Consider the following 24,635-nt stretch of genomic DNA (forward strand, 5'->3'; position numbering starts at 1 on the left):
CCTCTCCTGTTTGGTTTTTGTTTTTTCTATTTTGTTTTGTTTTATCTTGGTCATAACTGTGCAGACTGGAATCAATATTTCACTTATCTATTCTTCTAATTCCTACAGCAGCAACTCTCACCTCAAAACACTCAAAAACTCCCCCTCGTCCCCCTTCCCTTCCCAATCTTCCAATTTGCTATGCAGAAATAATTTCCCTTTACACTTCTGCCAATTGCAATGCCAGATGGCTGCGGTTCTGAGCTCCCCTAACCCCCCTTGAGAACAGCTGCCATTGTCATTGCTATGAACACATCCCGGCTTTGAACCCATAGCTGAGACCCAAACTTGAGGCGGAATGGGGGGAGGGGCTAGCACACTAATGCAAGAAACCATGAAAACAGCACACACTTTCTCTCCCTCCTTCGCTGTCAAGCAATAGCCCTCAAGAAAAGCCTCTCTAGTGTTTTCTTCAATCATCTGTACATAGAAATCTCATCACAGAGTTTAATTCCTTCTCCACCTGACTCAGCTCCCAGCCATGGGTTCTCTTTTGTGTCAGAAACTCTATTACAGCCCCTACATCTCCCAACCTGAAAACCGATGAAAAATTTAGCAACCACAACTGTGGACTGTGGTTGCATGTTGCATGCATACCCATGGACATGTGTACATATGTGTGCCTTTGCACATGTGGCACGTGTGTGCATATGTGTGTGCCTGTGATATTTGTGCATTTGTATGTCTGTGCATGCAAAGCTCTCTCTACAGGGGCACAGAACTCTTGTATCTCTTCCCATGAATTGCCACTTAGACTTATTATCCTAACTGGACTTAGTAGAGGTTTTGAAAACTAGACCTTTAATAAAAACCTTCTAATTAAAGCAAATGGGTGAAATTTCTGTTCATTTTTTTAACTATAGGAAAAGCCTTGAACCTCCCCCTTCCCACCCCAGAATGGCAACATTTTTTGACTATTCTAGGATCTCAATGAGTAAAGCAAACCTCAAACAAACAAGGGACCCTAGGTCAAACTCCAAATAGTCCAATGTACATTTTGTGGAGGTGGACTCAGAAAGGTTACTGCTCATAGAGTCACAGGTTGGTTTTTTTTTTCATTTTGTTTTGTATTGAAAATGTGGCTCTCTCCCATGCCAATCTACTTGTGGGTCCCACAGGCACATGTGACTATGTAAGGAAACATTTTTTTAGTGGCTCTCCCCTATAACATGCTCTGTCCTTCTTTCCTTTCTTCTCTTCCTGCTGTCAGGGGTGCTCCCCAGTATACATTTGGTGGAAATTCCCAGGATGGTGATGTATTTGGCTACTTTGCCACTGAGGAATTTGCTACCGTCTCTCTTGGCAGCAAATGAAAGACATGGGTATTAATTTCTCAGTGTGTTCGGTAGGAACACCCGAGTGTAACTGCAAGAATGATACCCACCAAAATCTGTATGTGGTGCACAGCATGCAGCCTTTTTAAAGGAGAGGGAGAGAAAGGAAAGAAGAACAAGGGAAGAAAAGATTCTCCCAAGTTGACTTTTTTGCATTTTGTATTGGTTGGGTTTTGGAGAGAGATGCGAGAGATTTCAGCAATGAGGAGAATTAAATGATGCAGCTGCAAGGATGCCAGGTCCCCCAGAATAGGATGCTTCGTTTAGGTTCTCCACAATGCTATTGAAGTGCTCTTTTCCTCCTGAAGAGACACAAACAGATGCAAACTTCTGTAAACACTTTAGAAATGAATTCAGTGAGTTTGGCCTCTCAGCAGTGCTCAATAGCTGACAGAAAAATGTCTAATTAGTGCAAGTGGAAATAATAGGGCCACTTGGATTCCTTCCATCCTCCTCCACGTCTACTTTTCCAAGGAACTCAAAGGTCCTTTTGTTAACCAGGTCACCCTCTCTCAGGCTTTTGTGCTCCAATCTATTAAGGGTAAAAGGGGGAAAAATAGATTAGGCAATGTTCTCTGCTAAAATATAGAGCATGTTCATGGGGGATGCAGAATGGGGTGCTCACAACGCCAGTTTACAGGTGCCTGGAGAGGGATTCCTCCATTGTGGACAGCCCAAAGCCCTGCCCCACGTGCACAGAGAAAAGGCAGCCCCTTTCAAGAATTGTCCTCTTTTCAGCAGATGCAGATTATGGAATCTGCTCACTTTTCTTTGCTTTCTTATTTTTTTTTCCTAGCCAGTTCATTTCTAAGTGCTACTAAGGAGAAAAAGGAAGAGGTAGGAAACAAATTGGAAGAGGAATTCTTAACCTTTTGGGGTCATGGACCCTTTGGCAGTCTGGGAAACCCCTAGACCCTTTTTTAGAATAATTTTTAATGCAAAGAATAAAATACAAATAAAATAACAAAAGTTACTGAAAGTAAAGATGGATTTTTCTCATCCATATTCACAGACTCTTGGAGGGTCCATGGACCCCAGGTTAAGAATCCCTGAGTTGAGAGTCTTGGAATTTTTCTAAGATAAACACAGTAGAGACTGGAGGAGGGGAGAAATAAGCTCTTTCTCTCTTTAAAATGTTGATGATGTATATTGGGTATCATATGGCTTGTCTTCTCAATGAGTTAGGAAGGGGCTAGAGAGAGGGAGGAAGAAAATTCAGAACTGAAAGTTTCTAAAATTAATGTAAAAATTAAAATTTTGATGGGACTTGAATTTGCATAAAATTGCTTTCTGCCAGTATTGTAATTTTAGAAAGAAAGAGAGTGAACCAGTAGACTCCCTTATTAGTCTGATTTAGCAAGACTTTCCCCCACACACTTTTATTCCATTACTTCACTAACATCCTACTGTGATGCCTTTTGGTGTATGGAGGTGACCCTGGGTTACTGAAGGCTATGCTAATGGATCACCAACTCTTGAAAGGTCTGCCCAAACCATAAAAGCTTTGGGTATGAGCCTAAGGAAGACCTGCCTGTTTTTTGTCCAATGACCAGCATGTCTAGGTTTGGAGAGACAAATAATCAACTGACCAGAGTGACAAATTTCTCAGCCATAGCACTTTCAACTACCAGAGAGTTGTGGTAGCACTCGATTTATAGTGAAAGGACCTGGGTTCAAATCTAAATAACTAAGGGGCATGGTGGATAGCATACTGGACCTAGAATCAACAAGACTTAAGTACAAACCCTGCCTTACCCACACACTAACTGTATGGCTCTGGACAAGTCACTCAACCTCTCTTATTAAGCCTTGTTTTTGACAGCTATAAAATAGGGATAAAAATATCCTTTCCCTCTCAGGGTTGTTGTGAGATGATATTCATAAAGCACCTTGCAAATCTTAAAGTGCAATATAATTGATAAATGTTAGCTGTTCAGGCATTTTTCAGTCCTGTCCAACTCTTCATGACTCCATTTGAGGTTTTCTTGGCAGATACTGGAGCAGTTGGCCATTTCCTTCTCCAGCTCATTTTACAGATGAGGAACTGAGGCGAATAGGGTTAAGTGACTGGTCCATGGTCACACAGCTAGTAAGTGTCTGAGGCTGAATTTGAACTCATGTTCTCAGGACTCCAAGCGCAGTGTTCTATCCACTGTGCCACCTACCTGCCCGTAGCATCACATTAATCATTTTCCTGAAATTGAACAACAAACATTTCAAGGCCACTTCCCATGGAGTGTATGGTCACTTGAATATGCAGCCACTTTTCCTCTTTAATTTCAATCCTATCCTCCCCAGTCCTTCTTCCTCTTAGATAACTAGTGTCTGCACGACTATTGTTTGTTTTAGATTGTAAGTTCCTTGTGGGCAGGTTTACTGTTACACATTACTTTTGTGGGGTTCCTAAGAGAACTTGATACACTTGATAAATATTTTGACTCCAAAAAACAAAATAAAATTGAGTTGAACTAAATGGTCTAGAGTTCTACATCTATGAGTTCTACATCTAGGATCTGATAAATTATAGAGGCGTCATGGTCACTGTTGGTTGCAGAAAAACCCAACCATGACAAAATTAAGTGTTTTTTCTTCCAGGAACAGTTTCCAATTTCAATGTCCTTCTTCCTTGTATTTTGAATACATTAAGAGTGGGATAGCAGATCTTTAGCTGAAGAGATTCTGTCATTGCTTTGAAAGCTGTCCAGTTTTTTTGTGTCCGTTTTTTGTTTTTGTTTTTTGGCTAGGCAATGGGGTTAAGTGACTTGCCCAAGGTCACACAGTTAGTGAGTGTTATGTTCTGAGGTTGGATTTGAAGTCAGGTCCTCCTGATTCCAGGGTCAGCACTCTATCCACTGCACCACCTAGCTGCCCCCAGTTTTTTTTTAATCCATAATTTTAATTTCCAAAACCCGTCCCTTGAAACTAAAGCAATTTACCTTGGGGAGGAACTGACACACAAGGGTTCAACTTCTTCTGCTGATGTGGACCTCTGAATTGTCTTAAAGTTGCCTCTAAGAGCTGGCCCCACCTTTACTCCATTGCTGATCTTCAGTGATCATCCCATCAATGTATTGCTACCTTGACATACTTATAATAAAATCCCATTAATTTAAAAAAAAAAAAGCTAAAGCAATTGCAGAAATAAAAGCATGGGCTGGCCTTGTCATCAAGACCCATTGGATTTGAAGGAAATGTTTCAAAGGTGCTATAGGGAGTGCAGATGGACTAGTCACACGGTAAGAGTGAATGAGGACCAGAGAGAAGCCAGAGTGTTCCACTAATCCCCTCCCAATGTGAGAACAAATGAAGGAAGGCTTCTAGCACATTGGATGGACCCTTCATACTGTAATTCTAGAAGAATATGAGCAAAAGTCTCCCAGAATGGCCAGACATGGATGGGTTACAATCTGCATCACTGGAACATCCATATGATGAGATGACAGATTCACTGAAGTATTTGAGTGGTAAGCAAACAGGCATATTTGGGGAGTTTACAAAATCTGGTGGGCTTGAGATGTAACAGTTAGGGCTGTGGCTACATAGGCCTGACAGAACTTTCAGCCTTTTGGAAATCCTTTTCTCTCTCATACTTCCTCTCATATTTCCACCTTCAGAGATGAGGCTTCTATCAGGGTTCCTGACAGGGGGTGTGTGTGTGTGTGTGTGTGTGTGTGTGTGTGTGTGTGTACATTGGAGGTGAGATTATAGCAGAAACTATCTGCTCACAAACAAGTTCATAGATGCAGTCCCCTAATTGTAGGTCCTGAAATATTTGTAGCCCAGCCTTAAAGATTTATAGCCTGGAGCAATTGTCAAAAAGGAGTTGAGTTCATATCTGTCCTCAGACACTCACTAGCTGTATGACCTTGGGCAAGTCACTTAACTTTGCCTCAGTTTCCCCATCTGTACAATGAGCTAGAGAAGGAAATGGAAAACCTCTCCAGTATCTTTGCCAAGAAAACCCCCAATGAGGTCATGAACAGTTGGACACAATGAAAATGAATTAGCAACAGCAGCCTCCTTTCCTGCCAACTGCATCCAGTAGCATTTACACTGTAATAGTTCGTTCATTCATTCATTCAGATATTCCTCAGATTGTTTTAAAAAAATGTTTTCACATGCTACTGGGAAATAAGAAATACAGGAAATGGGGTACAGAAGTGCATCCTGCCCTACAGGAAAATAGAAGGGGAAGGGGATTCGGGGGGAAAGAGATAGAAGAGAGGGCAGACTAGGGGAAAGGATATTCAGAATGCATGCCATCTTGGGGTGGGGGGAGGGGTGAGATGGGGTGAAAATTTGGAACTCAAAAACTTGTGGAAGTGAATGTTGAAAACTAAAAATAAATAAATTTATATTAAAACAAAAAAACAAATATGCCTCAGATCAAACCACATTTCCTGAAATGTCACTACTATTGAAAATGGTCTGGCTAAGACTGTGACTCAGGGATTTAGTCTTTTGTCTATTTGCTGAACCGGTACTCAATATTTTGATTTGGAAACAGGTCCATTTCAAATCCTTTTCCTAAAAGGAGGAGGAGGAGGGGCAGCTAGGTGGCGCAGTAGATAGAGCACAGGCTCTGGAGTCAGGAGGACCTGAGTTCAAATCTGGCCTCAGGCACTTAACACTGACTAGCTGTGTAACCTTGGGCAAGTCACTTAACCCCATTGCCTAGACAAAATAAAAAAGGAGCAAGATAAGGCAGAGGACTTAGCTCTCACTCCCTAGATGAGAAGTACAAAGAGGTTCCAATGTATTTGCAAATGACTGTTATTTCTGCATAAGGGACATGGAATTTAAATAACTATTAGATGGATAGACAGATACACAGATACATTGATAGATATTCCTTCTACATCTCAACTTTTCCCATTGTGGTTTTTATATATTGAGGGTCAACATAAAAAATTAAATGGGAATTTTTTGAGTTTTACAGAAGTCACAGATGACTCGTGAAAGCCAGCAGACCCTATGACCAGACACTTAACCCAAATTTTACAATAATGTACTACTGTAAACACCCCATAAGAGAAAAAAGAAAAATTCAGACTTCTTCTCTGGTACATTTTGGAGGGCCAAAAAATTTTATGTGGATTTTCCAGATTGTGGGGGCACTGCACCCCTGACCTGCACGATGTGGAAAGGATAACTACAAACAGCTATAGTGCTGTGAGGCCTACATAGTGCTTTGTATATATTTATCCAATTTGATCCTTTTAGAAATCCCGTGAGACAGCTGATATTATTCCCATTTTATAGAGAAAGAAACAAGATAAGAGAGGCTAAGAGACTGGCCCAAGGTCACACAGCTAGGAAGTGACTGATTCAGAATTCCCAGGCTTTCAAATCCAAGTCTAGCTCCCTACCCACTATACCAGGGGTGTCAGACCCTTGGCCTGAGGGCCTCATGCTGCCCCAAACCCTCCTGAACAGAGCCCAAACTTAACATGTAATTAGGAAATATTTAACAAAATAAGCAAAAATACAATAAAACATAGGTAATATTACATTTTAAAACTAAGTTAATATGCAGCCTCCAGGGATCCTTATATATATGGATGAGGGGCCCCCATTTCTCTTTGCTTGACACCCCAGCTGTATACTACGTACAGGTGCACATTCAACTGAAGGGTATCAAAACTACTGTAGTGTGACCTGAAATGGGGCCACCTAGAATCAGAAAAAACACACGCTAAAGGTCACACAGATGTAGAGCATCTCTACGTGTCCCTGTCTCTTTGCCAACCTGGCCATCCCATCTTTTTCTTCCTTTCTCTTGGTTTCCTTGTCTCTCTCCTCTCTTTTGTCAATCACATGAACATTTTTCCTCTACTCTTTTTTAAAGTGAAGACTAAAAAAAGCATGAAGTAGTGAACAGAGAGCTGCTCTCAGGTTTGGGAAAACCTGGGTTCAAGTTTCACCTCTACCACATAATGTCGATATCTGTGACCCTGAGCAAGTCTCTGCCTCTCAGTGACACAGGCAACTCTCTAAGGTTATGATAGAAGATAGATAGATAGATAGATAGATAGATAGATAGATAGATAGAGGAATAGTGATTGAGAGAGAGGTAGAGGAATAGTGATAGAGAGAGAGAGAGGAATAGTGATAGATAGATAGATAGATAGATAGATAGATAGATAGATAGAGGAATAGTAGATAGATAGATGATAGAGAAATAGTGATAGATAGATAGACAGACAGACAGACAGACAGACAGACAGATAGATAGATATAGATAGATAGATAGATAGATAGATGATAGAGGAATAGTGATAGATAGATAGATAGATAGATAGATAGATAGATAGATAGATAGAGGAATAGTGATAAGTAGCTGATAGGTAGAGGAATAGTGATAGATAGATGATAGATGAATAGTATTAGATAGATAGATGATAGATGGATAGTGATAGAAGATTGATGAATAGTGATAGAAAATATATGGATGAATAGAAATATAAAATAGATATAGACAAATCATTTATTAAACACTTTCTATGTTTCAGATACTGTGCTGTGTTGGAAATATAAATAATACCATGTTAGACAGTCCCTGCTGTCAAGTAGTTACTCTTTAATAGGGAAAGAGAAACCATAAAGGAGAGCCAGAAATTGGGAAGGGAGGGAAAGCAAGGGGAGGAGAAGGATCCACACCCGGGGACATGGCTGGAGATGTCAGGGAGTGCTTTGGTGACCTGGAACGGAGGGAGATAAGGCCAGAGCTGGCCTGTCATAACTCCAGGGATGTTCCAGGGGCAGAGTCCAATTTCTTAGTGAGGAGGAGATAGAGGTGATGGCCATAGTGGATATGGCATGGCTGGAGATAGCAGTACCACTCTGCATGGCTGAGGGGAGTTTCTGCACTAGGAGTTCCTTCATCAGTGAAATCCCAAGTCCAGTCAAAGAAAGTCTGAAATATGGGGAAGAGAGATCCTGAGATTGTATCGCACTCTAAAGGCTTTTCTAACCTTCTCTCATTCTTCCCAGTTAGCTGCATTCTCTTCATGTTCTTTCCAGGCCTACTTGAAAGCCTCCATCCTGGTCCAGGACTTCACCACAGCAGCTGCTCTCGTGTTCCTGATGGACCGCTTCTTATATGGGCTCGATGCCTCTGGCAAACTCCTGCAGGTCGCCAAAAGTCTACACAAGTTGCATCCAACCATCCCAATTGCCCCACAGGTGGTCATCCGACAAGCCCGGATCTCAGTCAACACAGGTAAGGTCTCCCTCCGGCCAGGCTCACCTCTGTTTCCTGAGCCACAGCCATGTCTTTAATTCCACTTCACTCAAAAACCACTTGACTTTTGAGAAGGCACTTTGTCTGTCAAGGAAGATGGCACTTCTAAGATCCCAGTGTGCCATCGTTCAAGCATCTCTCCCAGCCCCCGCCCCCTCCCATGCCTGCCTCCATGCCCTTCCACCCACCCCTTGCCAGCACAAAAGCCCTGGCATAAAGGGTTGCAGAGCCAACAGCAGTACAGAAAATTGTGAAAGGGTGTGGAAAATACTAATTGGAGCTTTTGTCTCCTAACAAATCTGTCCTACTGCTTTCAAACGGAGTATCTGAATTGCTATACTTCAGACCAAGAGACTTTAAAAAGCAAATTAGAATTCTAGCATTTTCTCTGAGTTCTCCCTGTCTCTTTTCTATAGGGTCACTTGACTATGCAAACAATGCAGGTGACAGGTCCCCTGAAGTAATCTGATATTTTCACCACTCGTGGGTTATTAGATCTACCTGAAGATGCTTTAAAGTACTGGGGAGGGGCGGAGGGAATTCTCCCCTGTTACTTCTTAAGCTAAACTTAAAGTGAGGCTGACCTGTTTAGCCTGAGGCATGGGGTGGGAGGAGGGAGGTGAATTATTTAATTTTTTTAATGGCAGCTTTTAAATCTGGAATTAATTAAATTACTTCTGATTTATTTTGAAGTGTGTTGCATTATTTTCATTCCCAAGAACAGAAACACAAGGTCACCTAAAAATGAACAAAAGGCAAACTACCTTCATTGGAAAGAAAGAAAGAAGGAAACAAGCATTTATTAAGCACCTACTGTGTGCCAGGTGCTGCACTAAAGGTTTAACAAATATCATCTTATTCGATCCTTCACAACAACCCTGGGAAGTAGTTGTGTTGCTCAAATCAGATAGGTCAGGGAAGATGGGATGGCGGTAACAATGGACTCCATGGAACCTGGCTTTTCAAGGAACCAATTTCATTTATATTCGAATAATTGTAAGAGAAGCATGGGCAGCCTAGTTATTGATGAGTAAGAGTCAGGGTAATTTTATTTTCATACCTACCTACAGTAGATGTTTATTGTTATTCAGTTGTTTCAGTCATGTCTGACTCTTCATGACCCCATTTGGGGTTTTCTTGGCAAAGATACTGGAGTGGTTTGCCATTTCCTTCTCCAGCTCATTTATAGATGAGGAAACTGAGGCAGGTTAAGTGACTTGCCTAGGGTCACACAGCTGGGAAGCGTCTGAGGTCAGATTTGAACTCAGGACTTCCTGACTCCAGGTCCATCACTCTATCCACTGTGCCACCCAGCTGCTTCAATAAATAAGCATTTGCTGAACATTTCTTCTGCGCCAGGGCTAACTGCTGGGGATACAAAGAAAGGAAAAACATTGACCCTACCCTTGGAGACCTCAATTACTCAAGTCTAACTTTATTGGAAAATAACAGAAAGTTCTTTCCTAGAATACAGCTAATGCTTTCAGTTCAGTGAAGGGGAGGGAGAAGTGAAGAAGAAGAATTTATTGAGTACCTACTATGGGCCTGGCACTCTGCTAAGTGCTTTACAATATTATCTCATTTGAGCCTCACAACTCAAAGAGGTAGGAGCTATTATTATTCCCATTTTATACATGAGGAAACTGAGAAGACAGAAGTTAAGTGACTTGCCCAGGTCATTTCCCAGCTAATAAGTATCAAAGACAGAATTTGAACCCTGGTCTTCTCTTTCTAAAAAATAAATTTATTTAGTTGTAGTTTTCAACATTCATTTTTATAAGAATTTGAGCTCTAAATTTTTCACCTTCTGTCCTCTCCCTCCTCCCCAAGATGGTATGCAGTCTGATATAGGCTATACATGCACAATAATATTTAACATATTTCCACATTAGTCATGTTGTGAAAGAAGAGTCAGAACAAAGAGGGGGAAAAAGAGAGAGACAAAATAGTATGCTTTGATCTGCATTCAGACTCCATAGTTCTTTTTCAGGATGTGGATAACATTTCCCATCACAAGTCTTTTGAAATTGTCTTGGATCATTATATTGCTGAGAAGAGCTAAGTCTATTAAAGTCAATCATCCCATAATGTGGCTATTACCGTGTACAATGTTCTCTTGATTCTTCTCATTTCACTCTGCGACAGTCCATACAACTCTTTCCAGGTTTTTCTGAAGTCAGCCTGCTTATCATGTCTTATAGCACAATAGTATTCCATTACATTCATATACCGCAACTTGCTCAGCCATTTCACTGATGGGCATCCCCTCAACTTCCAATTCATGAACCCATATCTTCTTGACTCTAGGCCTAGCACTCTATCCACTGTACCAGCTAGCTGCCTAGTGTAATGATCCATGTTTATACAGTACTTCAAGGTTTATAAAGTGCTTTTCTGGTTAAAAACAACAACAATAAACCAATCATGTGAGGTATAGAATCATTGACTCAGACTTGGAACTGGAGGGTACCTCAGAGACCATCTAGTTCAAACCCCATTTTACAGCTGAGGAAACCAAGCCCCACAGAAATTCAGTGACTTACTCAGGCATACAGAGAGAGTAAGACTCAGAGTAGAGGTTTAAAATCAGCTTTACTGATTTCATGCTCTTTTTCCTGCATTGAAGATTCTATGTTGTAGGGAGTGTTTACACTGGCATCATCATTTTATACCTAAGGAAACCAAAGATCACAGATGTTGTGTGGCTTGCCCCAATTAGTAAGTTTTAGAGCCTGTATTTGAGTCTTTGACTCAAATATCTTCCATGCCTAGAATACACATTCCCCGCCTTCAATTTCTAAATTCTTCCCTTCCTTCAAGGCTTAATTTGGGTGCCTATCTCCCCCTTGACATTTTGCCTGACTCTCTCTTCACCCCCTTGCTGAAATGGATCTCTGACTTTTCTGATTTCTCATAGCACCTTACCTGGACTTCTCTTCTGCACTGATTATATCATGCCTTGCATCATAATTTGGTGTTCTTGTTTTTCTTTTCCTCCTGCCATGAGATTGTAAGTACCTTGAGAGCAGTGTCTGTGTTATATCAACTCTTGCCTTTTCCAAAGTGCCTTGTACAAAGACTGTTAATAAATAATTGTTGCATTGAATTCCACTCCAAGTCTTATGCTTTACCCATTACACCGTGCCCTCTTTAATAAAGTCAGTGATTTTGTCACTAAGAAAATTAAGTCTTGTTAAGTATCTTGAGGGCAATGGAGAGAGATGATACCTGAACATAAATATAACTTGCTCTTATAACATTGTATTTATGTCAAATTATAACATCTTGGGGCAGCTAGGTGGCGCAGTGGATAGAGCACCGGCCCTGAAGTCAGGAGGACCTAAGTTCAAATCTGGCCTCAGACCAAACACTTGACACTTACTAGCTGTATGATCCTGGGCAAGTCACTTAACCCCAATTGCCTAAAAAAAATAACAAAAACCAAAAAACAAACAAAAAAATTATAACATCTTATTAAAGGGATTGGAGGGGAGGGCAGCTAGGTGGCACCACGAACAGAGTGCTGAGTCTGGAGTCAGAAAGCCTCATCTTCCTGAGTTCAAATCAGGCTTCAGACACTTTCTAGCTGTGTGACCCTGGTCAAGTCACTTGACCTTGTTTGCCTCAGTTTCCTCATCTGTAAAATGAGCTGGAGAAGGAAATGGCAAACCACTCCAGTATCTTTACCAAGAAAACCCCAAATGGTGTCATGAAGAGTTGGTCATGACTGAACAACAACAATTCTTTAACATTTCAAATATTTCCAAGTATACCCACTGTCCCTTATCATTAACTGACCCTTCAAACCCTTTGTCCACTTGGAAATGTGTACTATTACATGACTTCTCTGCTACAAATGACATTAGATAACTTTTTTCCCAGTTTTTCATAACATAAAAGTTTATTCACTTAAACGTGAAAAATGAGAATGATTCCAAAGGATGTATCAGCCTACTGTTAACATGATCTTGGAATCTGAACTACATTTTCTTTTCAATATGAATTGATAGGAATTGTGTTGTTTCTTTTCAGGAAAACTGTTGAAAGCTGAATACATCCTAAGCAGCCTTATAAGCAACAAGGGAGCAACAGGTAAATAAATGTGCATTCAAACTGTGATTACCCCCAGTATGACACACTTCTGATTTAGAAGAAACATAATTACTCCCATATGTTCTGCAAAGAATTAGAAACTAGCCATGTCGACTTCTAATATTAGCTTTAGTGTTAACTCTTAGTACAGCATTAGCTATAGTAACTATCCTTTTTTGTCTCTTGGTTTTCCTTGCTTTGAAAATGGGGTATCCATTTTTAAACTTCTCTGGGAATTTGTGTCATTTTGAAAACACTGGAAGTCTTGGTGGAATTTGTTAGTAGCCCAAACCCCTCTGTAGCCATAGAAGAGATACTGAAGACAAAAATATATAAAATCCAGGAATAATTGTCTTACAGGAAAGATGCACCTATTTTACTCTTTCAGTTGGAGACTTGTAGTCAGTCAGAAGTCATGTGCAGAGCCTCATGTGCAATTTTCCTTGGACATACATAGATGTCTACACTGCTAGTTTCAGTGCAAGCCCTTACCTTGCCTTGCTTTGCTTATTTCTGTCCCCACAGATCCCATAACCCTTTCCTCCATGTTCAGAAACATTTCTATGTAATTTCCATGAGAAAGAATGAGCAGCATGCCTGCCCATTGGTGTTGCTTTTTACATAACTGATTTGTGTAGACAAGAACTGATTTTCAGAAAAACATACATACATATATTAGCTAGACTTAATTAGAATTCTTTCTAAAATAAGCCGAGAAAAATTGGATGCCGCATTTTTCTGGTTAACAATTTTGCAGAAATCAGCTTTGTTTGTGTCATGTCCATTTAAGATTATGCCTGTAGATAATTAATGATTATGGGGTGTGTTTTTCCCCTTTCTGGAAGAATTTGGTTCTTTTCCTGGAGATCAGGAGTAGGGAAGTGATAATAAATTTCAAACCCACTTGGAATGGAGGCAGTGATTCCTCTGGGTCTAAATATTTTGCTAAAAATTCAAATCATGACCTTTGTTTTAGGATCTTTTTAGGAAAGACTCACTTTTTTGGGTAGCTGCAGCATTGCTTTTGTGATGTTAATTTTTTAACAAAAATAAAGCCACTTGAAAACTCTAATCCAGCAAATTACCAGAAGATCCCCAAATTTATATTTGTAAGAAGGAAGTTGTTTTATTTTATCAGTAAACAACTACTAAGAAATGTAAAGGCCATTTGAATGTCAAACAACATCTGGAATTTAAAAAAAAAAGAATAACGTATAAATTATAAGCATTGGTTTTCTTACTTCTTAAGACCTTTACTCCTCGTTTGCATGATCCGCTTTGTTAAATATACTAACTGTAGTTTGAAAGCAAGTGTGTATGAATAAAGATAATGATCATTCAAAAAAAATGGGGTATCCAGTGCTTCCCTGAATATTACTGTATGATCTAACTGGATACTATGTAAAAACTGGACTGAAATCTCTGAAAGTGCTCAGAAACTGTTTTAGAAAGGCAATTCAGAGGAAACAATGGCTAAGCATAGGATGTTTTAAGAGCAAATGTGTAGCCTTTGTATTTTTTAAAAAAACAATTTAGCTCTTCCACTTACTTTAACCGCTTGAGAATTTTAATTAAAATACATTTTTGGAAAGCAGTTCTTCTTTCAAAATCTAACCATATAACAATACCTGGCATTTACATAGCACCTTAAGGTTTGCAAAACATTGTACATGTGTTATCTCATTTGATACTCGAAACAGCCTTGGGAACTAGGATCTATTATTATCCTCATTTTGCAGATAAAGAAACTGAGGCTGAGAGAGATTAAAGGACTTTCCTCGTTTCATACAGCTAGCAAGGTTCTGAGCCAGGATTTGAACTCAGGTCTTCCTGATTCCAAGGACAACATTCTAACACAGTTACCTTACATTCATACCAACTAGCTACCATGTTTTTTGCATATAGAACCTACACACAAAGAATCACTTTTTAATGGTTAGGGCCATAGGAAATCTGTATTGACTGTGATTTTTATATCACTGATTCCTGGAATGGTTGATCTTGAAAGTCCACCCTGATCAATTTCAACACTGGCAGCAGCTTCCATGCCTTCTATATGGGCATTTCCAGAGGAAAAGGGGAATATATCCTATCCCAGAGGCTGCAGATGCATAGTGTCCATGATGCTATTTGATTTTTCTCTGATTTGGGAAGCTGTAGGGGTAGAGAGGTTGCAGCAGAGATGTTCCTATGCAAGAAGGGGTCAGAATCAATATGTAAACAGACCAAGCTCAAGAAAAGGGTTAGATCAGTCACAAAGAGGTCAATACCTAAAGCAAAAGCAGTACCCAAACCAGGACCACCAAGGTACAGAAGGCATTAGTGCAAATTGAGGCATGGGATCCATGCCGCAATAGTCTGGTACCTGGTGAGATAAAAAGATGGCAAATGAGATAAAGAATTCTCTCATTTGGCTGCACTGTTTCGTTTGGATGTATGTTTTATGCCTGGCCCTGTGTGATTGACACCCTCTCCACCCCCTCCAATTTCTTCTGAAGTCCCTTTAGCTGGACAGCTCCCTCTGGGTCGGTCCCATCAAGCTCTGGCAATAGCCAGGCAGTTTGCAGCATGGGAATCTTTGAGTGTAGCTTCAGCTCCTCCCCCCCACCCCCTATCGCCCTAACCCTTAGTAATGTTAAAATTGTCATGAAATTGAATGTAGAGCTCACTCTGGGAAAGGCTGGATGCCTCTGCCTTAGGTGACCTCCAAGGTCATGCTTTATTGCTTTTCACCAAAGGCAAAGAATTACAAAGAAATCAACAATTCACAAAATCATAAGAATTACAAAGTAAAGAGTAGATACCATGTGATTCCTAAAAATAATTTTAAGATATAAAAAAGAACAATTTTATCAGATTAATTGTTTATTTTTTAATAGCAGTTCAGTATGCCCAGAGGGCTATAAAACGGTGCCTACACTTTGACCCAGCAATATCACTACTAGATCTGTATCTCAAAGAGATAAAAAAAAAAGGAAAAGAAATTATATGTACAAAAATATTTATAGCAGCTCTTTTTGTGGTGATAAGAATTGGAATTGAAGGGATGCCATCAATTGGGGAATATGATTGTGAAGTGCACTAGTGTGCACTAAGAAATGATGAGCAGAATGGAATTGAAAAAACTTGGGAAGACCTATATGAACTGATGCACAGTGAAGTAGGGAGAACATTATACACAGTAACAGCAACATTGTAACAATGAACAATTATGAAACACTTAACTTTTTGATCAATACAATGATCCAAGATGATTCCAGTTGACCTATGATGAAAAATGCTATCTGCCTCTAGGGAGAGAACTGATAAACTCTAAGTGCAGACTGAAGCATATTTTTTTCACTGTATGTTTCTTGGTTTTTAATTGTTTTTTGCAACATGACTACTATGGAAATATGCTTTTCTTGTCTTCTGTGTGGGTAAGGAAAGGGCAGGAGGGAGGGAGATAATTTGGAACTCAAAATTTTTTTAAATTAATGTTTAAAATAAATACATGAAATTTAAATAGCCATTCAGAGGGACACATGCTTCTCTGTATTTCTTTTCTTTTCTTTTCAGGAACATGGCAGTATAACAAGGAAAGTGATAAGATCCTTGTCCAATCAGTCTGCATTCAAATCAGAGGACAAATCCTACAGAAGCTAGGTGAGCCATACATTTCTTCCAGAAAAATTTACAAAAAGTAACTTATTCAAACACTATTATATTTATTTCATATTGTAATAAGGATAGGCTCTAGACCCTTGATTTCATCCTTACAGAGAATTCCCATATGAATGAATTCTTTCTATCAATGCAGATTGCAGGAATCTTGTTTGCAACTTATAGTCTTAGAGAATTACCTAGAACACTGAATTGTCAAGAACACTTGACCAGCATCAAGCCAGTATGGATCAGAGGACCTGAACCCAGGTCCTCCCAGTTCTGAATTTATGTTTCTATCTACACCAACCTGCCTCTCAAGCAGAGTCACCACTCTAAATATTTTCACTTCAAGCAAAAATAATTGTCTGAGGGGAGGTGATAATCAGCTGTAGAAGTGCAAAGAACAGGTGGGCTGAAGGTTCAATCATACCAGAAGAAAGGAGATTCAGATTGCCATGTTCTTGTGGGAAAAGCAGGACTCTTATGGGAGCCATCTTACCTATTGGCCCTGGGGGAAGGGTTGCCCTAAGAATAGAAAAGAGGAGGGGTGGGGAACCTGAAGTCTTGAGGCCAAATGTGGCCTTCTAGGTCCTTGGGTTCCACCTTTCGATTGAGTCCAAGTTTTACAGAACAAATCCTTTTATTAAGGGGATTTACTCTGTGAAATCTGGATTCCATCAAAGGGCCGAACTTGGGACCTAGAGGGCCACATGTGGCCTCTAGGCCACAGGTTTCCCATTCGTAGATAAGACCTTGAAGATAATATATGGGAAAGGTTTCCCCACACACATACATATTGGAACCTTCAGGCAAATCCCTTAATTTTTCTAATTACAATTCTGGTGTTGAATACTAGGCTAGAAATTATGAAATTGGCACTGCATTGGAAACTTTCCCACTGAATAGTCAATAAGTCTTGAATTCGGTTTCCCCACCTGAAAAAAAAAACAAAAAATCATCATCATCCCTTCCAAGGATGTGATGAAGATTAATAGAGCAGTATGCTAAATTTTTATACATTTGATGATATAAAGAAAAATGTACCCATAGTTAACCTTAATGAGGGAACATTTTGCTCTTAATATATTTTCCATTGCATGACATTTCACTGTCAATAGGACTTTCCTGTGAAGTGGTAATAGCTTTTTCTAAATCTGCCATAACATCTGTCTTTATCCTCCCTCAGAAGTGTCCTTGTGGAACTTAGATGTGACTCTTTGGCAAGGAGTATAGAACACTGTAGTTACAGTTATATCCAACAATACTTAATCTGGATCCTTCCAGAAACATCCTCTTCAAAGCAAATTTTTAAAAAATTAATAGAACTCTAAGGAGCATACTTCAACCAATCAAGCAAGCATTTATGAAGGGCCTATTCTGTGCCACGTGCTGTACTAGATACTAGGGATACAAAGACAAACATGATAAAACAGTACCTGCCCTCAAGGAGCTCACATTCTATCGGGAGAAACATCATTCATGGTTTTGAGTATAAACAAGATAATTTCCAGTGGGAAGTGCTAGCAGCTGAGAGGAAGCAAGGAAAATTCACATAAGAGATAACAACACTAATAATATAGCATTTATGTAACACCTTCAGCTTTTCAAAGTGCATTACGGACATTATCTCGTTTTGCCCTGGGAGATGGGTGCTACTATTATCCCCATTATGCAGATAAGGAAACTGGAGCAGACAGAGATTAAATGACGTTCCTTAGGTCATATAGCTAGCAAGGCGGGTCTGAACTCAGCTCTTCCACTGTACCACCTAAAGGCGAAAGGAGGTAGTATTTGAGCTGAGCTTTGAGGAAAGGTGGAGATTCTCAGAAGGGGAGGCGAGGATGGAGTGTATTCCAGGCTTGATGGCAGGCAGCTTTTGCAGAGGTAAGAAGAAATGGAAGAAAATATAAAAAGCAAACCTGAAGAGCAGAAAGAAAGCCAGTCTTACTGGGTCAACAAATGTGTGAAGATACCTGGAAAGGTAAGCTTCCCAGGTTGGTAAGAATTTTAAATATCAAAGGGACAAGTTTGTGTTTGAAAGTACAGGTAATAAGAAGTAGCTAGAATTTATTGAGGGGGGGAATAATATGGTCGTACTTCTACATTAGAAACCTCACTTTTGGTAGCTACACTGTTGAATGAACTAAAGAGAGTGGCCCGAGGCAGGGAGATCAATAGGGAGGTTATTGCAATATCCCAGGCTCGAGATGCCGAGGGTCTGAACGGAGGTTGTAATCTTATGGACGCATGTCACAGATGTTGTTGAGGTAAAACTTAGAGGATTTGGCAACATTGGCAAGATCAGCTATGTGAAATGAGAGAAAGTAAACATTAAGAATGATGCTGTGGTCTTCCATCTGAGTGCATGGGAAGCATGATGGCACCCTCAACAGAAATAGGGAATGTGGAGAAAGGGGAAAGTTTAGGGGGAAAGGTAATGAGTCCTGTTGTGGATAAGTTGAGTTTGAGATGCCTGTGGGGCATTACTATCCCCAAAATTGGTTATTTTTTAAAAGAGTGATATGAATAAAATTAATAAATGATAATAATAATAAATAATAATAAAATTAATCTGAGAGACAGTGTGACATAGTGACTAGAGACCCAGCCTCTGAGTCAGGAAGACCTGGGTTCAAGTTTCACCCCTGACACATACTACCTGTGTAACACTGGGTAAATCACTAAATTTCTCGGTGCCCCATGCAACTAAGATTATGTGTTGTAAAGCAAATGCAAACTTCATTGGGAAAGAGAGTTTCTTCCCAAGAATTCCCTACAACAGTGATATTAGACTCAAATATGTAAAGATCCCTACATGCATATTGACATAGAAATCACATCTTAGCATTTTCTATTGTATTTTTATTTATTTTGTTAAATATTTCCCAATTGCATTTTAATCTTCTTAGCCAAGTGCCTGGTGTATAGTAGGCTCTTAATAAATGTTTAAGGCCTCCAGACAATGTGCCCCACACATTGTAACCACAGGTTACACTGTAACCTGTAACCACAGGTCTTGATCACATAGAATTTTTAGCCTGTTGTATTTAAACATTATAATTTTAAGATTATAGCAAAAAGGCATTGTAGCATAGTGGATAGGGAACCAGCCTCCAAGCCAGAAAGACATAGTTTCAAGTTCTGCCTCTGATGCATACTGACTGTGACCCTGGGTGAGTCACTTAATCTCTCCAGGATATGTGAGTAAGAGAAAGTGTTCTAGGTAACTCTAAGACAATAAATTGCAGAGAAGGTACCAACCTACATCGATAGAGCAAGTTTCCTCCCCTGGGAATTCCCCCAACTCATGAAATCATAGTTCCAATTCCCAAACCTTTTTGTTGTTGCTGTTCAGTCATTTCAGTTGTGTCCGGCTCTTTGAAACCTCATCTGGGGTTTTCTTGGCAGAGATACTGGAGTGCTTTGGCATTTCCTTCTCCAGGTCATTTTACAGATGAGGAAATGGAGGTAAACAAGGTTGTATGACTTGTAACTAGTAAGTGTCTGAGGCTGGATTTGAATTCAAGATGAGTCTTCCTGACTCCAGGCCCAGTGCTCTATGCATGGTGCCACCTAGCTGCCCAATGCCTTTAATAAGACATTATAGCTGGACGTAAATATAATGTTTTAAGAATGAGTCATTCTTGTGTTCAGGTATCATCTCTCTCCATTGCCCTCAAGACCCTTAGCAAGACTTAACTTTCTTAATGACAAAAGCACTGCCTATTTGTAAATTAGCTTCTTTGGAAGCTTCATTAAAATTCGGTCTTTAAAGTGATATTTAGTTAGCCATCGACTCACAGAAGTAAACCTGGCCGGAGAGAGCTGATTTGCCTGTCAATAATTTCCAACTTCAACTTCAAGAGCAGTTTTAGTAATATAGAGTTTAAAGTTTAATAACACAGAGTTTAAAGTTGGAAGAGACTTTTGAGATCATTTCAGCCAATCTCTTCATTTTACTGCTGAGGAAACTGAGTCCTAAAGGAATTAAATGGGGCAGCTAAGTGGCACCATAGTGGATAGGGCACTGGGCTTGGAATCAGAAAGACTCATCTTCCTGAGTTCAAATCAGGCCTTAGATACTTCCAAGCTGTGTGACCCTAGGCAAGTCACCTAAACCTGTTTGCCTCAGTTTCCTTATCTGTAAAATAAGCTGAAGAAGGAAATAGCAAAGCACTCCATTATCTATGCCAAGGAAACCCCAAATAGGGTCATGAAGAGCCAGACACAACTGAAACAACTGAACAACAACAAAGGAGTTAAGTGACCTTTGCAAACCAATGCTGGTAAACAACATGGCCCAGAGTTGAGCTCGCATCCTCGGATTCCAACTCCGGTGTTCTTGCTTACTCTTGACCATTTCCCTATAAGTCAGCTATAAACTAAGTATATAAAGGGCAGATATAAACCAAATGTCAAAAACAGATCGTTCAATACAATTAACTTGCAAATCCAACCCAGCTCTGTACCAATAGAATGAATATTCTTTTTCTTACTTTAAAAGAATGCTTAAAGGCATTTTACATTAAGGAAGCCCAGGTGGTTGCTAACTATTAATCTGCTTTATTTCAGGAATGTGGTATGAAGCTGCAGAATTAATTTGGGCTTCAATCATAGGGTATTTGGAACTTCCTCAGCCTGATAAAAAGGTGAATTAATTATTTTCTCTCTTCCCCATCTTAGTGTCTCCAAATCTCCCTCCTTCCCTCCTTTCTCTCTCTCTCTCTCTCCCTCTCTCTCTCTCTCTCTCTCTCTCTCTCTCTCTCTCTCTCTCTCCCTTTCTCTCTCTCTCTCCTTTCTCTCTCTCTCTCTCTCTCTCTCTCTCTCTCTCTCTCTCTCTCTCTCTCTCTCTCTCCCTCTCTCTCTCTCTCTCTCCCTTAAAAGTGATTAAAGCATAAATTTTATTTACCTAGATCATCTTAATTTTATTTTTCTTCTGCATGATGGGTAGCAAGCACAATACAGAAGCATGCTTTTGGGCCTGGTTCTACCTTCACTCACTGTTGAATCCTGGGCAAACCATATCACTAAAGCTACCTACTTATATTTTATTTGTTTACTTAGGATTTTTATCTTACCCACTTCCACAAGAATTTAAGGGACCTGATTTGGGTATATACAAAGTTATTATTCTACTGTCTAGTTTTCTAAAATATCCTAAGATAATAGTTCCCAACCTTTTCCTTTATGAGGAACACTTTTTAATATCAAAACATTTCACAAACCTTCCCAACTAGTATGCATTATTAATATTCAACAATTTAGAAAGTACATAATAATGTAGAGATACTATGAATCCAATAATATTTTTATGATTTGTGTTTTATAACTCTTAACAGAAAAAGAAAAGGTCTTAATCCAAAAGGCCAGGGGAAAAGCATTGCATTAGGTCCAAACAAAGCATAAATAATATAAAACTGTTGACGTTTAGCCCATTATTCATTATTCATATTTTATTGGAAGTGAATAAGCTCCTTACAGAAGGTCCACAAGCTCCACTGCCTCCTCCACTCAAGGTTTTTGTGGCTTCAGCTTTGGGAACCACTAGTCTAAGACTAATTAATTGAATGACTAAAATATTAGTATCATTTCTTTAAAAGTAGTCTTTTATTTTTGAATGGTATTCTCATCCTATGTAACAATATGGAAATGTTCCAAACACTAATTAAACCTCTGGGATACTCTGAGTAAAGTTATAATACTAATAGCTAGATGTATGTAGCACTTTAAGGCTGATCATGCATTTTACAGATATTGTCTCATGTAGTTATCTCAATAATCCTTTGAGGTAGATGCTATCATTGTCTCCATTTTACAGCTGAGAAAATTGAGACAGATGGAAGTTAAATGATTTGCCCAGGGTCATACATCCAGGAAGCATCTGAGATCGGATATGAGTTCACTTGACTTGTCTGCCTCAGTTCCCTCAACTGTGAGGTAGAGATAATAATAGCACTCATCTACTGAGGTTGCTGTGTGGATCAGAAAGATGGTGTTTATAAAGCACTTAGCATAGTACCTGGTACATAGTAGGTACTTAATAAATGCTTCCTACTTCCTTCGTTCCCTTCTTCCCTCCCTCCCTCTTTTCCTCCTTTCTATCCTTTTTTTCCTTCTTCTCTCTCTACCTTCTTCTCTTCTTTCCTTCCTTCCTGACAGCAGGTACAGCCTTCCATCCACTGGACCACTTCGCTGTCTGTAGATGAAACACTACCTCAGTGGAAAGAATCTAATTCTGCAATCAAAGGATTTAAATTCAAATCCTGCCTCTTATTTGCTGTCTGCGTGATTACACAAATCATTTATCTTCTTTGAGTCTCAGTTTCTTTGTTTGTAAAATGAGGTAGCTCTAAGGGCCCTTCCAGCTCTAAATCTGTGGTCTATAGCCTCCTGTTATAATGTAGTTTGGGGTAAGGGGTTGTTTTCTCTTTTTTTTTAACAAGCGACACTTCCTATTGTCTGTAAATACTGAGAATGAGCTTGTAGTGATACATCAATGAAAATTAGAGAGCTATCAAGAAATGTCAATGCTTTTGGTAAAGCCATATGCCCTCAGCCATCCTGAATAGTCTATGGGAGAGAGAATGGACCTTCATAAGCACTCCCTCATTTTACAGATGAGAAAATTGGAACAAGGAGTTAAAGTAACTTGTTCTGTGTCACTAAGTGATTTTGTGGTAGAGTCAGGATTAGAACTCACTTCTGCTGACTGATCATCCCACTTCATCATGATGCTTGCAGCTTTCAGTTTAAAAGCACTCCTAGTGCTAAGCTGCTGGAATTTTTAAGAGGAATGAATACAGAGGAGGCTCAATTGATGCTGTAGGATATCCTTCCTAGGGCAAATCAGAGACACAAACAATAAGCAGCCCTAAACACTTAACTTCTGTTTTTCTTTATAGGGAATTGCTACATCACTGGGCATATTGGCAGACATCTTTGTTTCCATGAGTAAGAAAGAGTATGAAAATTTTAAAAACAACCCTCAAATTACCCTGGTAATTATCATTTCATTTCAAACATATTATAGCATCGATTTACCTACAAAAATTCCATCAGCGTGTTGGCTCCTGCATTTTTTATCTAATTAAAAACCTAGGTTGAATAGTCAAAGGATACAAAAAACAAAACACAAATTATAAATAATCACTTGCATATTTGCCCAACCTCATTAATAAACAAAGGAAAGAAAATTAAAATAGCATTGAGTTATCATTTCAAACCCAAATTCAGTGTTGGAGGGCTTGTGATCAGAGTCATACATTGTTGTTGGAATTGCAAAATGATAGAATCTTTTTGAGCATTATAAATTACAAAGATAATTGACCCAATGATTGTATTTTTTAATGTATCCTAAGAGTATAATTAGAATGAAAAAGTAGCTGTCTATTCAAAGATATTCATAGCAACATTATTTGTAACTGAAAAAAATGAGAAATGACTTTAATATCCCACAGTTAGGGAAGGGTTAAGCAAATAATATTACATCGATATAAGGGAAATATATAGAGAATTAAGACAAATTTATAAGAACACAAGCCATTCCCCAATTGATAAATGGTCAAAGGATATGAACAGACAGTTCTCAGGTGAAGAAATTAAAGCCATCTATAGTCATATGAAAAAATGCTCTAAATCGTTATTGATTAGAAATGCAAATCAAAACCAACTCTGAGGTACCACATCACACCTATCAGACTGGCCAACATGACAAAACAGGAAAATGATAAATGTTGGAGAAGATGTGGGAAAATTGGAACACTAATACATTGTTGGTGGAGTTGTGAAATGATCCAACCATTTTGGAGAACAATTTGGAACTATGCCCAAAGGGCTACAAAAATGAGCATACCCTTTGATACAGCAATAGCACTTCTAGGGCTATATCCCAAAGAGATCAAACAAATGGGAATAGGACCCACATGTACAAAAATATTCATAGCAGCTCTTTTTGTGGTGGCAAAGAATTGGAAATTGAGAGGATGCCCATCAATTGGGGAATGGCTGAGCAAGTTGTAGTATATGAATGTAATGGAATACTACTGTGCTATAAGAAATGATGAACAAGCTGACTTCAGAAAAACCTGGAAAGACTTATATGGTCTGATGCTGAGTGAAGTGAGCAGAACCAAGAGGACTTTGTACACAATAACAGCCATGTTATGCAATGACTAAGATTGTTAAACTGAACTCTTCTCAGCATTATGAGGATCTAAGACATCTCCAGAGGCCTTGGGATGGAAAATGCTGTCCACATCCAAAGAAAGAACTATGGAAGTCAA

The 24,635-nt window shown here is 39.3% G+C and overlaps 1 protein-coding gene across 3 annotated transcripts in view; it reads left to right on the forward strand.

The window, feature by feature from the left end:
• The window catches only part of ALPK1 (alpha kinase 1), a 163,928-nt gene that overhangs the window by 121,072 nt on the left and 18,221 nt on the right, over window positions 1-24,635 (forward strand). For all 3 annotated transcript variants that reach the window (XM_021001378.2, XM_021001379.2, XM_021001381.1), the window contains 5 exons: window positions 8,397-8,595; window positions 12,649-12,708; window positions 16,267-16,353; window positions 20,926-21,002; window positions 23,256-23,351. In XM_021001378.2, the coding sequence (XP_020857037.1) occupies window positions 8,397-8,595; window positions 12,649-12,708; window positions 16,267-16,353; window positions 20,926-21,002; window positions 23,256-23,351 (519 nt within the window). The remainder of the gene's footprint in view (window positions 1-8,396; window positions 8,596-12,648; window positions 12,709-16,266; window positions 16,354-20,925; window positions 21,003-23,255; window positions 23,352-24,635) is intronic.

This window comes from Phascolarctos cinereus, unplaced genomic scaffold (genome assembly GCF_003287225.1).
Source record: "Phascolarctos cinereus isolate Bilbo 61053 unplaced genomic scaffold, phaCin_HiC Scaffold_9;HRSCAF=440, whole genome shotgun sequence".
NCBI lineage: Eukaryota > Metazoa > Chordata > Mammalia > Diprotodontia > Phascolarctidae > Phascolarctos > Phascolarctos cinereus.